Source organism: Pipistrellus kuhlii, unplaced genomic scaffold (assembly GCF_014108245.1).
Source record: "Pipistrellus kuhlii isolate mPipKuh1 unplaced genomic scaffold, mPipKuh1.p scaffold_m20_p_2, whole genome shotgun sequence".
Taxonomy (NCBI): Eukaryota; Metazoa; Chordata; class Mammalia; order Chiroptera; family Vespertilionidae; genus Pipistrellus; species Pipistrellus kuhlii.
In genome coordinates this window covers 170,096,897-170,112,023 of record NW_023425515.1, presented here as the reverse complement: position 1 = coordinate 170,112,023, position 15,127 = coordinate 170,096,897, and the positions used below count along the sequence as shown (strand labels likewise).

Sequence of the window (15,127 nt, the reverse complement as noted above, 5' to 3'; positions counted from 1 at the left end):
TGGATCAGGCTTGCACTGTGATCACAGCCTTTCTTGGTTAGATCTTCATTTCTATTACAAGTGTTGCCCTAAAAAATATTTTTAACCGAAACCAGTTTGGATCAGTGGATAGAGCGTCGGCCTGCAGACTAAAGGGTCTCAGGTTCGATTCTGGTCAAGGGCATGTACCTTGGTTGCAGGCACATCCCCAGTAGGGGGTGTGCAAGAGGCAGCTAATGGATGTTTTAACTCTCTATCCCTCTCCCTTCCTCTCTGGAAAATAAGTAAACAAATAAAAAATCAATAAAATATATTTTTTTAAAGAAATTTCAATCATTATATTGTTGGTATTTGGCTCTGTTGACTAATGAGTTTGCCGACCACTGTCCTAATGGATTCAAATCCTTCCAGCTTTTCTGCTGGACATTGCTTGGCCTTACAATGAAAGGGCTAACCCTAACACCAACCCTAACCCCTACCCAGCAATCTAATTCATTTCCAAATCTTTAACAATTTTTCCTGACACTGGGTCCCCCTTTAGCATTTTTCATAATGCAACCAAAAAGAAGAAATAAAAATTTAGTGTATTGCAGCACATACAGAGAGGAAGGGAGAGAGTTAGAAACATCGATGAGAGAGAAGAGAAACATCGATTAGCTGCCTCCTGCATATCCCCTACTGGGGATGTGCCCTCAACACTGTATAAAATCTTATGAATACAGTCAACAATATAATTAATTACTATGTATGATGCCAGGTGGGTACTTGAAATACCACCCAAGGACCACTGTGTTTAAAGTATAATACATGATTGTCTACTATGCTGTACACCTGAAACTAATCTCTCTCTGTCTCTCTCTCTCTCTCTCTCTCTCTCTCTCTCTCTATATATATATATATATATATATATATATATGAGAGAGAGACAGAGACAGAGAGACAGAGAGAGAGACAGAGACAGAGACAGAGAGACAGATGCTAATTATTAATAACCAGGACTCCGTAAGGGGTAGATGGTACAAGAGGAGGATGCAGCATTGCAGGCGGGCAGCAGCGGCCACTTCTGAGCGCCTGCGCTAGGGGAGGGTTTGATCAGCAGCGCCCAGGCTGCTTCAAGGGCCCAAGAGGGAGGCAGGGCCTGACGGGCAGTGACTGTGGCTACGGACGGCACTTTGTGGTTTTGAATCGAGCGCTGGGCTCCTATAAGGTGACCAGGCGTCCCGCTTTCGGCGGGACAGTCCCGATTTTTAACAATTTGTCCCACGTCCCCGGGAGTTTTAAAAAAGTCCTGATTGTCGAAACCGGTTTGGCTCAGTGAACAGAGCGTCAGCCTGCGGACTAAAGGGTCCCGGGTTCGATTCTGGTCAGGGGCATGTACATTGGTTGCGGGCACATCCCCAGTGGGGAGTGTACAGGAGGCAGTTGGTCGATGATTCTCTCTCATTGATGTTTCTAGCTCTCTGTCCCTCTCTCTTCCTCTCTGTAAAAAAAAAAAAAAAAATCAATAAAATATTTAAAAATAAAAAAAATAAAAATAAAAAAGTCCTGATTTTTGGAGAGAATGCACGACAAGCTAAGGAATGGCGGGAGAACGGGAAGGGAATATACGGTATTCGGCGGCCATGTGGCTATTTAGCCAGGATATGAGTTTTACATTATTTTTGTTAATTTTATAATGTTAAACTTTAATAATAACAAATAATTATTGAGAACTGATTATCAAGAACTGCTTATCAAGGTTCGCAACGACAAAAACATTTTGTAACTGTCTCTCAGACGATACACATCATACTGCGTGCTAGCAAGCTAAACAAGTGATGTCATTACAAATCAGCTATTCAGATGAGTTAGGTAAGTAATTATTTATTTATTTCATAAATACATAAATTTTCTTGAATTTAGCAGACAGTACCCGTATTATTTATATTTTATAGTGGCGGCAAAAAGTCTAGCACTGGCCTTGAAAGTGACACTTATGACTTACGTTACAATTAAGTATTGAGACTTTGAAAGCCATTTTATGTGAAATATAATTTAACAAATTCTTGTGAAAAATTTCATGACCTTTTAAACAACGATAGCAATCTACTAAAAAAAAATTCTCTCAAATAAGAAATATGCCAAAGAATAAAATAATACTATACATAATTTTTTATTATATTTGTAAATTGTACTTATGTTGAAATTTAAAAATATATATTACAATACTATTTTTGCATTCTATGAAAAACTTTTTGGCTCCATATAGACCAAATTTTTAATCAAGAACACCTCCCCCCACCCTCCCAGTCAATGGTGTCCCGCTTTACCAATGTTAAAATCTGGTCACCTGCCGAGACAGGTTTGGCTCAATGGATAGAGCTTCGTCTTGGGAACTGAAGGGTCCCGGGTTCGATTCCGGTCAAGGGCATGTACCTTGGTTGCGGGCATATCCCCAGTGGGAGGTGTGCAGGAGGCAGCTGATCGATGACTCTCTCTCATCGATGTTTCTACAATAACTCTCTATCTCTCTCCATTCCTCTCTGTACAAAATCAATAAAATATATTTAAAAATAAAAATAAAATCTGGTCACCTTATCCTAGTACAAAATAATAGTGAATGTACAATGTAATTGAAAAATAAAATTAAAAAAAAAACACGTTTTGTGAAGATTTTGTTTCAGGTACATTCACTTATATACACACACGAGGTATTATTTGGTTTGATGTAGTGCTTTTGTTCACTGTGGGCTAGGGTCAAAAAGTCTGAAAGCCACTCAAGGGTCATATGAGGTTCAACAGGGAAAATAACTGGGCGTTTTGAGTTCTACCTTCCCTCATAGTTGACATCCATTCCCATTGCCGGGATCAGTCGGGCCAATTCAGAAAATGGTCTGAGGGAACGGTAAATACTAGAGAGAAGCCACCAATAGCACATCATTTGTTGTGCACCTGAGAAGAGTGTGTTATATGTCCATTATACGTCAATAAAAAATAAAGTTAAAAACTGTTAGAAGCGACTTGCCGTATGTTCCTGTCTGGTTTTCCTTGGCACTGAGGTCCGCTGGCTGCCTCGGATGCCACAAGAATGGAGAGAGCGTCCGTGGAGCGCAAAAGGGAGAGGCCGACCAGCCCCTCAGGCAGGAATTCCCGCGCGGAGCGGGAAGGCGCGCTCACGCGAGGAATCGGGCGCCGGCTCTGAGCCGCCGCAGCGGACCCCGGGAGGCGGCGCTGCCCGCGAGCGTCGGAGCACTGCGCAGGCGCAGACCCGGTGACGTCTGGTCACCAGCCCCGCCCGCCTCATCACCCGCGCCCGTTTCCCCGCCCTCTGCCCCGGCTGCGCGCGCAGCGCTGGAGCCGGCTCCGGCGGGAAGGGGAAGCGGCGGGTAAGAAAGGCTTAGCGTCCCCGGTTGCTTCTATGACGGGGTTGGGACTTTCCTCTGGGGCTCTCTCGGGCTCTCGGGACCCCGGAGGAGGAAGACAGAAAGAGGAGCCCCTGAAATCGGCTTTCTCCTGCCGCTTAGGGGCGTGCCTCTGCTAGTCGAAGTGTTTTCGCCCTCACCGGAGCTTCTCTGGTCCGGCCCGCTCCCCGCCTCCACGGGGGAGGCCGAAGGCCCAGCCTCCGGTCAGGTTGCCACCCCCACGACGGGTCTAGGATGCCCACCCCGCCCTTTAGGTAGCGCCGGAGTGTTTATCCGCCTGCAGTGGCATAGCAGCTGCTGGGTGACTCCCCAGGCAGCCCGCTGCACATCCAACACAGAGGGCCTCGTGGTTTTGTTTTGACACTCGCTTGCCCTGGGTTTCTTTCTGACACCTTTTACGGAAGCAGCCTTCGTGCTTTACTCCCTCTGGGCTGCTCCCACGTTTCAAGTTTGAGGCTCTGGATGCTCGTCTCTTATATCCCTGTGCAATGTCCCAGAATTATGATCTTTCCCTGCGGAAATACAGTCACACACCCCGTGTTCCTTTTGGAATGAAATACACTAGTGGTAGTGGAATAGTATCAGCAGTTTCTAAAAGCGTGGTTAATAGATGAGAATATCTTCCGTCAGCTACCAGAGTGGACGGATTAAACCACCAAGGGGAAAAGCTGCTGACAGGAAGAAATATAAAACAGAATAAAGTTTGATAGCCAGGTCATGTTTAATAATATCTGCAGGTCAAATTTCTATGTAGAGACAAATGCACTGTTTACTTGTATATGCCAGTTAAATGTTGGCATTCTGTAGATAGTGTTGTGAATAGCCGCCATCTAGCAACTTCTCAAATTTGTCAAGTTAATTTCTAGATAATTATGGTAATCAGCTTCGTTATTTTTACTTTGATGAGTTTTAATGCAATGAACTTAACCACTTTTTTTCTAATATCAGCCCACACCATTCCTGTCAGCCTAAATTACAAACCCTAGCCATCTTAGATTTCCCCTGTGTTTCATCTTATATTACACTAGAGGCCCAGTGCATAAAATTCGTGCAGAAGGGGAGGTGTCCCTCAGCCCAGCCAGCACCCTTTCCAATCTGGGACCCCTTAAGGGATATTTGACTGCCCTCTCACTATCGGACATCCCTCTCACAATCCAATACTGCTGGCTCCCAACTGCTCACTTGCCTGCCTTCCTGATTGCCTCTAACTGCTTCTGCCTGCCAGCCTGATCACCCCCTAACCACTCCCCTGCCAGCCTGATTGATGCCTAACTGCTCCCCTGCCAGCCTGATTGCCCCTAACTGCCCTCCCCTGCAGACATGGTTCCCCTCCCAACTGTTCTCCCTACAGGCCTGGGTCCCCCCAACTGCCCTTCTCTGTAGGCCCTCTCGCCCCCAACTGCCCTCCCTTGCAGGCCTGGTTCCTCCCAACTGTCCTCCCCTGCTGGCCATCTTGTGTCCACATGGGGGCAGCCATCTTTGACCACATGGGGCAGCCATCTTGTGTGTTGGTGTGATGGTCAATTTGCATATTACCCTTTTATTAGATAGGATGGTTTCTTGGTTAAGAAATAAATTGGATTTATAGCTCTGATTCTCATTGTTGAAGCTGAACCAGCTATGTTTTAGGACTTTGCTACCTCTTAGCTTTTCCCCTTGAAGGATAACAGTTCTGAAACATTATGTTTACTCTCGATGAACCTACAAAAAGCTCAGGTCCTAATTTCTGTGCTTGGATTTCTCTATAACCTGGCATGTGGGAAGAGCCCAGGATTTAGAGTAAGACCTGTATTCAAATACTGAAACAGTCATTACATTAACAGTGTTCTTAGGAAACTTGAAGCTTGTTTCCTTTAATGTCATTTTGAATAACAGTATCTTTTCCTCCCAGCTTCTTAATTGTTGTGAGAATTATAGTTGACATAAGGTGTTGAAAAGCTATCAGAGTTGTACAAAAACAACTTAAGCCATTGTTATTTCTCATTGTACTGACTTATTTTACCAACATTTGAAAACCTAATATATGTTAGATTCTTGTGTTATTGCTTTGAAAGATAGTCCCTATGAGGGGCTTCCTTTCAAGGAACTTTCAGAGAGAGAGTAGGGAGTAGGGTGATAGAATGTCTGACAAGATAAGAGTGTGATATAGATTGTAAAATAGGTAAGCTTAGGGCGAGCACCAAACTTAGAGGAGAGAGGAACAGGGAAGTGTTCCTAAAGGAAATTATATTTGAACAGTCTTGAATTATAACAAAGATTCAGAAGGAAGAGGTGTGGAAGGGTACCATGAGAGTCACTTTTATTTTTTTTTTATTTAAAAAAATATATATTTATTGATTTTTTACAGAGAGGAAGAGAGAGGGATAGAGAGTTAGAAACATCAATGAGAGAGAGTCATCTATCAGCTGCCCCTTGCACACCCCCTCCTGGGGATGTACCCGCAACCAAGGTACATGCCCTTGACCGGAATCAAACCTGGGACATTTCAGTCCGTAAGCTGACACTCTATCCACTGAGCCAAACCGGCTTCGACGAGAGTCACTTTTAAAGAACTGCAAATAGTTAGCTTTTGTTGGAGTATTAAGTTCAAAGAGGAGTACAGGAGACAGAGGTGAGATTTGAAGGACTAAGGGAAGTGTACAAATTGAAGAATTCTAAGCAAACAGTTAGCCTGGTCACAATTGTTTTTTGATAGTTCATTCTGGCTACAATGTGTGCTTCCTTACTGCAGGTAACAAAAGCTTCTTTCTGCCTTTGTGCTTTTCCTTATTTTCTTTACTCCACTCAGAAAGGCTAATGCCCTCTCTCATACTGTCTTTCAATATCCAGTTCAGATTCCATTTTTCCATGTCCTTCAATTATTTTAGATCCTATTACTTATTCCTTTCTCTGAAACCCTAGGAATGGTACTACACAGTTTAATCCTTATTTGTTTCATGTGTGTTTCATTACTTAAGTAGATTGTAAGTTCCTTGAGGATAGGGAGTGTTCCATGTGCATATGAATAAAAGACACGTTAAACACAAAAATATGTTTGGTCTCTTTCTATTTTGTTTTTCAGGGTAGGACCAGATTATGGGCAGAAGTCCTTTAAATTAATTTATCATCATCATGGCTAATGAGGGCTGTCCCAAGGCTGGTGATAGTCTTTTTTCATCAGAAAAACATGCCCAACTCATCTTGGCCCAGATGAATAAAATGAGGAATGGACAGCATTTCTGTGATGTTCAGCTACAAGTTGGGAAGGAAACTTTTAAAGTTCATCGGCTGGTTCTGGCTGCCAGTAGTCCTTACTTTGCAGCTTTGTTCACTGGAGGAATGAAAGAGTCCTCTAAAGATGTTGTACAGATTCTAGGAATTGAAGCTGCAATATTTCGAATACTTCTAGATTTCATTTATACAGGTATGTTAAATGAGCCTGAAGTTTTTAGTAAAGAATGATGCAGTCACTCTTGTACTGCTATGGAAATATAACTTGATATTACTTATATGGAAAGTAATTTTGCAATTTATTATTATGAGTCTTTGAAAGATTCCTATCTTTTGACCTTGTATTCTCTTTCTAGGAATACTAAGGAACTATTATAATTAGGGATTCAGGCTAAATGTACCAGGATATTTATAACATCCAGGATATTTATGACATCCTATATAATAAAGAGGTAATGTGGAAATGGTCGTTACACGTCATGACCAGCAGAGAGCTACAGGAGTCTGGGGTAGTGAGCTACTAGTGGCGGAGAGCTACAGGAGGGCAGGGCAGCGAGCTATGATCAGCGAAGAGCTACAAGCAGAGGTGGGTGGGATGGCCAGCTGAGGCACGTGGCAACTCGCACACAGATTCATGTGCAGGGCTACTATTTATAATAGTTTAATTGCAATCTAATTCTTCCCTCAGTAGGTAATATGGTTAAATAAATTATAGGTAATAGAATATTTTTTAATATGTTTTATTGATTTTTTACAGAGAGAAAGGGAGAGGGATAGAGTTAGAAACATCAATGAGAGAGAAACATTGATCAGCTGCCTCCTGCACAACCCCCACTGGGGATGTGCCCACAACCAAGGTACATGCCCTTGACTGGAATCAGACCCGGGACCGTTGACGCTCTAATCTAGGGATGTCGAACTCAATCAGAGAAGGGGCCAAAATCTAAAATCCAGCCTAAATCGCGGGCCGAATGGTTTACTGAACAGTCATAAACTGTCATTGTGATGGAAACGCAGCGGAGTGCAGAGATGACAGCGCGGTGCGGGCCACATTGCAAGGCCTGGCGGGACGGATTTGGCCCTCAGGCCTTGTGTTTGACACATGTGCTAATCCACTGAGCCAAACTGGTTTTGGCGGTAATAAAATATTTTTAAGGCCTTGCAAATGATTTAAATATATACTTTTATGGAAGGATATTTGCAATATATTAAATGAAGATAATCTGTATGTAAATACCACTTCAATTTTGTTTTTAAAAATCATTTGTTTGTATTTGTGCACAGGAAAGAGACCACAATGTTGGTGTTTACCTCTAGATGATGGAATATGGAAGATTCTTATTTTTCCTTCTGTTTTTTTCCTTCAAAATGTCATAACCAATTATTTTAATCAAAACTTTTACTTCTAAAAATTTTGAAGAGTTTTAGTGATATTAGAAAATCCACATAAAAACTATATGTAAAGTTTTAATCTTACGTAACAAATATACGTGGGAAAATTTTGAAAGAAATATAAAATAAAATGTTAATAGTGTATGTATATGGGAAATGTGTGATTTTCTTATTCATTTTTATACTTTTCTACCTAACATTTTTTCTGGAGTGAATACATATCACTCTCATAATCAGGAGAAGTTTAAAACAGTGACTGTTGTTTGGTCTAGTTTTGAGACTACACCATACTCTCCATAAAGGAGATCATTACGTGGCCTGATAAAGTGTTGCTTATTTAATCCATAATATTTACAACTGGAAAATAACAAAAAGTAACTTTTCTTTGTGTAGTTTTATATTCTTTTTTGGAAAATTTCAGAAAATAACTTAATTGGAGGATTGTAAAAATGACTTTTTTACTGAAAATAATGCAGCTCTGCCTATTGGCTAATGTACAAATTAACATTGAGAGGTTCTGATTTCTCTTTTGTAAATGACTTGTATTAGTTGAAAACTGCTTCATAAATACCCCTGCTTCTCATACTTGCAAAATAGAAATGAACAGATTAATCCAATGGAATTAATTGAACTACATAAAAACAAGAAATGCCACAAACTGTCTACTCCACCTTGTTGTCTGATAGTAGCAAGAAGAGGTATTTAGTGAAAGAGAATGTTCATGGCATCATTACCATATTGCTAGTGATTAGCACTTCCATCGAAGAAATAAGAAGTGGTAAAACCCAGAGAAATAAAAGCTACTGAGCATATCTAGGGCAGTGGTTGGCAAACTCATTAGTCAACAGAGCCAAATATCAATAGTACAATGATTGAAATTTCTTTTGAGAGAGAAATTTTTTAAACTTAAAAATTCTCAGAAGGAGAATTACAGTGGCTTATTTTCCTTCTAAATATGATTGACTATTTGATGTACTCCCAAAGTCACGATGTAAATATATAAAAGTGAAGCCCTCTGAAAAAAGAGTGATATATGAAAGTGAAGTGAATATATGAATATATGAAAGTGAAGCCCTCTGATAAAAGTGATATATATATAAACATATATATTTACTTAAATGTTAATTATTAGTAACATCATATGTTATAGACTCATAGTTATACATAATATTAAATTAACATTTGTACATCATTTTATCATAATTGAATATAGAGACCCTGTCTTGCCTTCCCAAGTGCCTAACTTACATATTTATTAGATGCATATAGCTTTATGTTAAAAGCATGGGGTTTGGTGTCAATCCCTACCCTCAACTCACTTAACCGTGTGATTTGAGAAATTACTTAAACTTTCACAAAAACAGAACAAAAACCCTACTGTATGGGGTTGCAGTCAGGTTTAAATGAATGTATAAAGCAATTAATGCTATGTCTGCTCATTGTGTTTCATAAGTGTTATGTATCTTTATCATTGCCTTTTTACTTAGCTATTGGTTGAATCAAATATAATGCCTGTTTAATATAAGTCAAATGTTTGTTTTTATTTTACTGTACTGGTTACTTGTCTCCTTTTTCCCTAGGCATAGTGGACATAGGTGTGAATAATGTCCAGGAATTGCTTGTTGCAGCAGACATGCTACAATTGACTGAAGTTGTTAATCTTTGCTGTGCGTTTCTGAAAGGACAAATTGATCCACTGAACTGCATTGGGATCTTTCAATTCTCTGAGCAAATTGCCTGCCATGATCTTTTGGAATTCACAGAAAACTATATTCATGTCCATTTCTTGGAGGTTCAGAGTGGGGAAGAGTTCCTGGCACTTACAAAAGATCAGTTGATCAAAATTTTGCGAAGTGAAGAGCTTAGCATTGAGGATGAATACCAGGTCTTCTTAGCTGCAATGCAGTGGATTCTCAAAGATCTGGGAAAAAGAAAAAAATACGTGGTGGAAGTGCTAGACCCAATTCGATTTCCTTTATTACCTCCTCAGAGGCTTTTAAAGTATATAGAAGGTAATTTTTTAAAAATATATTTTATTGATTTTGTACAGAGAGGAAGGGAGAGATAGAGAGCTAGAAACATCGATGAGAGTCATCGATCAGCTGCCTCTTGCACACCCCCTACTGGGGATATGCCCGCAACCAAGGTATATGCCCTTGACCGGAATCGAACCCGGGTCCCTTCAGTCCCCAAACCGACGCTCTATCCATTGAGCCAAACCGGTTTCGGCTAGAAGGTAATTTTTTGTTGTATATCAGTCAATTACTTATCCAATGGCTATTTTGCATTCTGAAATGTGATAATGTTTTCATTTATCAGTTCAGTAGGCATTTATTGAATGATTACTCTATGCAAGATATAGATTTGTGTTTTTATGGGTAGACAGTTGTATTTCCATATTTCTATTTTTACTTTAATAAAATCCTATTTACCTTTCTTGAAATTAAATACCAGTGGAGATTAGAGCTATAGATAAAATTACTGACTGAGCTAAAATACTGCTGTTTTTGGCAGTACTAATTATTTCAGTATAAGATTTCCTCTTGTTGCTTTTAAAAAGTCAGCAACACCTAACATTTGAGGAAAATGCATATGCTGAAAACAAAACTAAAGCAATAAATCCTATAAATCCTCTCATAAAATACATTTTATATTCATATATCATAGCTCCTAAGTGCCTTTGAATCATCTTTAGGCTTTAAACTTTGAAAATACTTTTCACCATATAAAATAGTTTTTATCTTTATATTAGAACAATGATAATATTTAAATTTATTTTTTTTTAAACTACTTTAGACTTGATTTCAAGATTTGAAGGTTGTTTTGGGTGGGGTTTTTGTTTGTTTGTTTGTTTTTTGTATCTTTCCAAAGATATTTTTCCATTGATTTTTAGGGAGAATGGAGGAGACAGGGAAAGACAGAGAGAAACGCATCGATAGGTTGCCTCCCCCTGCATGCGCCCAGAACAGGGACAGAGAGGACTACCTGCAACCAAGCTACGTGCTCTTAACCAGAATCGAACCCAGGACCCTTTGGTCCACAGACTGACACTATCCACTGAGCCAAACTGGCAAGATTTGAAGTTTTTACTCTTGTCCTACACTGAATGAAACTTGAGGATGTGACTGAATTATAAATAATGTAAGAGCTAATTCTCTGGACATCTTTTCTATTTTAGTTTAACTACTTTGTTTCTCCCATCTAAAAATTTGAGAGCTAGCTGTTATGTACTCACCACTTCTTTTTAGCTTGAAACATGAAAGAAGTGGAAGAATAGAGATTTGCTAAGGCTCTGGTCCTTCATTAGGGACCTGGTTCTGAGCTCTCTTATGAGATCCTATTTAACCCAGCCAAGGATTTGGATCTCATCCCAACAGCTCTTTTGTTTCTTGCTTTGACTATCATTTTATAAAGTTTATGACATAATTTTGTACCTTTTGTTATTAAGTTGTATGTATTGAATTTTGAGCTACTTTTTTTTTTCATTTTGTTACATAATTGTGATTTAATTTCACCTTGCCATCTTTATTTAGAAATCCTCATACATGTATTTTAAAATTGCCTAGTATGGCCGAAACCAGTTTGGCTCGGTGGATAGAGCGTTGGCCTGTGGACTGAAAGGTCCCAGGTTGGATTCCAGTCAAGGGCATGTACCTTGGTTGCAAGCACATCCCCAGTAGGGGTGTGCAAGAGGTAGCTCATCGATGATTCTCTCTCATCGATGTTTCTAACTATCTCTCTTCTCTCTTCCTCTCTGTAAAAAATCAATAAAATATATATTTTTTATAATTGTCTAGTATGAAGCATTATTAAAAATATTTTTAATTGATTTCAGAGAGTAAAGGGGAGGGATAGAAAGATAGAAACATCAATGATGAGACAGAATCAATGATTGGCTGCCTCCTGCACACCCACAACAACAACATGTGCCCTGACCAGGAATCCAACTGTGACCTCCTGGTTCATAAGTCGATGCATAACCATTGAGCAACACCAGTTGGGCTGAAGCATTTTTTAAATAAAAATGTTTTTATTGGGTTTAGAAAGAGAATGAGAGAGAAATATCAATTTGTGCGCTGGTCATTGTGACTCAGTTTGTTGAGCATCATCCTGTGCACTAAAAGGTTGCCAGTTCAATTTCTGTTCAGGGCACATGTCCAGGTTACAGGTTTGATACCCTTTAAGGATGTTTTTGGAAGGCAACCAACAAAAGTATCGCTCTCACATTGATGTTTCTCTCCCTCTCCCTTTCTCTCTAAAACAATCAACAAAAAACTTAAGGAAACATTGATTTGTTGTTCTACTTATTTTTTAAAATTATTTTATTGACTTTTTACAGAGAGGAAGGGAGAGGGATAGAGAATTAGAAACATCAATCAGCTGCCTCTTGCACACCCCCTACTGGGGATGTGCCCATAACCAAGGTACATGCCCTTGACTGGAATCGAACCTGAGACCCTTCAGTCCGCAGACCTACGCTCTATCCACTGAGCCAAACCAGTCAGGGTTAGTTTTACTTATTTATGCAATCATTGGTTGATTTTTATATGTGCCCTGACCTGGGATAGAACCCGTAACCTTAGCATATCAGGCAACACTCTAACCAACTGAGCTACCCGGTCAGGGCCATGAAATATATATTTTTTTAAAAATCTTTGTCCCAGCCAGCATGACTCTAGTTGAGTGTCAACCTATGAGATCACAGTTTGATTCACTATTACAGGCTTGATCCCCAGTGGGGGGCATGCAGGAGGCAGCTGATCAATGTTTCTCTCTCATCATTGATGTTTCTCTCTCTCCCTCAAACTTCCTCTTTAAAATCAATAAAAATATATTTTAAAAAATATATTTTTTAGTAACAAGGTAAGTATAGTAACAAGGTAAATATATTTTTTAGTAACAAGGTAAGTATATTTTTTAGTAACAATGAGAAAAATAATATTTCGTATTATAGGAAATGGTGTGGTTAAATCACACCATTATTTGATGATAAGTTTTTAATTTTAATTGTCAAATACTTTTATGTAAGCATATCATTTCAATATTATTTAAAAGTTGATTAAACATTATCTTTTTAAACATTTCTTTAGGAGTATCTGATTTTAATCTTCGTGTTGCGTTGCAAACACTTTTGAAAGAGTACTGTGAAGTGTGCAAATCTCCCAAAGAGAACAAGTTTTGTAGTTTTCTGCAGACATCTAAGGTTCGACCTCGGAAGAAAGCAAGAAAATATCTGTATGCAGTAGGTGAGAATCTTTATTTATTTATTCTTTTTTTTTTTTCTTTCTCTTTTTACATTGTATTTATTGGAGTGACGTTGGTTAATAAAATTATATAGGTTTTAGATGTACAATTTTATAATGGTGATAGAGGTTATCTTTATTTTCAGGATCAAAATCTTTTAATATTTTATTATTATAAATGTCAGAATATTCATGTATTTAATATTTAATTTTACATGCAGACTACAGATTTATAAATTGTGGTTATATATTACAGTGAACTCATCTAAAAATTAAATAGCTTCTCATTTGACATCATTCTGTGATCTGAAGTTTTGGTTCTTAGATTACTCAATTATTGTCAATATCTGACTACAGAAATATTACTTTAAAAGTTGAAAATTTGCTTCATGAGTATCTGATTTTAATCTTCATGTTGCAATGCAGGAAGGAAAATGAACCTCAAAAATATTAACTATTCACAGTCTCATAGATGATCATTAGGGATGATAAGAACCAGCCATCTCCAAAGTGTGGGTGTGCAGGATAATCAATAGGCATATCAGATGAACATATTAAAACCTCTCTTTATTTTTATTTTAAAAGCATTAAACCATATCAGTATTTTATTTTTATATATATATATATATATATATATATATATATATATACACACAAACACACGCACATATATATACATATATTTTAGTATTGACAGATTGCCTACATTTATATGGATAATATAATTTATATATAAATATATGTATGTAATTATATTATAATTTTATATGTGCTATAATGTATAAATATATAATTTTAGTGCATACTAAACTTTTTTAATGAGATGTGCAGTCAAATGTGAATTTCAACTACCTATTTTTTAAAAATATGTGTTTTTATTAATTTTTTTAGATAGAGTGGAAGGGAGAGAGAGAAAGCAATCTGCTGACACCTGTACACACCCTAATGGGGTTTGAGCCCACAAGTACAGTGTGTGCCTTGATCAGGAATCAAATCAGCAACGTCTTGCTGCATGGGATGACACTCAACTGAGCAACGCTAGCAGGACTCAATTCAGAATTTTTAATTGAGACACTAATAGAGGTCATAATGAGACTTTTTTTAAAAATATGTTTTTATTGATTTCTTTTCCCTTTTTTTTTTTCCTTTTTTCCCAAAGAGAGAGAGAGAGAAACATCGATCCCCTGCCTCCTGCATGCACCCTGACCGGGGATGGAGCAAAACGTGGGCATGTGCCTTGACAGAATCAGACTATGACCTTTTGGTGCACAGAATAAAGTTCAACCAACTGAGCCACACTGCCAAGGGCAGAAACTTTTTAACTAGACAGAAAACCAGCTCCTAGATTATGGTTTGTTTTTTTTTGGGGGGGGGGGGGGGTTGTTTTTTGTTGTTGTTAATCCTCACCCAAGGGGGATATTTTTCCCCCATCAATTTTTTTAGAGACAGTGGAAGGGAATTAGGGGAAGAGAGAGCATCAATGTGAGGGAGATGCATGGATTTATTGCCTCCCACATCCTCACCCTCCAACCAAGGCTGGAGATCAAACCTGCAACCTGGGAGTATGCCCTTGACCAGGAATGGAACCCGAGACCCTTTAGTCTGCATGCCAACACTAACCACTGAGCATACCAGCAAGGGCTAGATTTATGTTTTATCTAATATTCTATATAACTAAGACCACATAGTACAACATTGTGGTTAATTCACTTTATTTAAGCCATAATCTTTCAGGATTTGACACATTTAAGAATAATATATATATGGCAAGCTCTAAAGCATTTATTCCTTGTTATAAATAGTTATACTAAACTAGAGACCCGGTGCATGAATTCATACATGGGTGGAGTCTGGCTGGCCGGCCAGATTGGGGCCGATTGGGGCTGGGCTAGCTGGAGAGAG

At 38.8% G+C, this 15,127-nt stretch overlaps 1 protein-coding gene across 5 annotated transcripts in view; it reads left to right on the top strand.

The window, feature by feature from the left end:
- Window positions 1-3,273: 3,273 nt before the first annotated feature.
- Window positions 3,274-15,127, top strand: part of LOC118723853 (intracisternal A particle-promoted polypeptide) — a 30,525-nt gene continuing 18,671 nt past the window's right edge. For 4 of the 5 annotated variants that reach the window (XM_036446590.2, XM_036446591.2, XM_036446589.2 and 1 more), the window contains exons 1-4: window positions 3,274-3,344; window positions 6,442-6,783; window positions 9,563-9,994; window positions 13,073-13,228. In XM_036446590.2, coding sequence (XP_036302483.1) covers window positions 6,492-6,783; window positions 9,563-9,994; window positions 13,073-13,228 — 880 coding nt within the window. In that variant the 5' untranslated portion in view covers window positions 3,274-3,344; window positions 6,442-6,491. Of the gene's footprint in view, window positions 3,345-6,441; window positions 6,784-8,163; window positions 8,357-9,562; window positions 9,995-13,072; window positions 13,229-15,127 lie in introns of those variants that run through there. The other variant, XM_036446593.2, reaches the window with a different exon arrangement.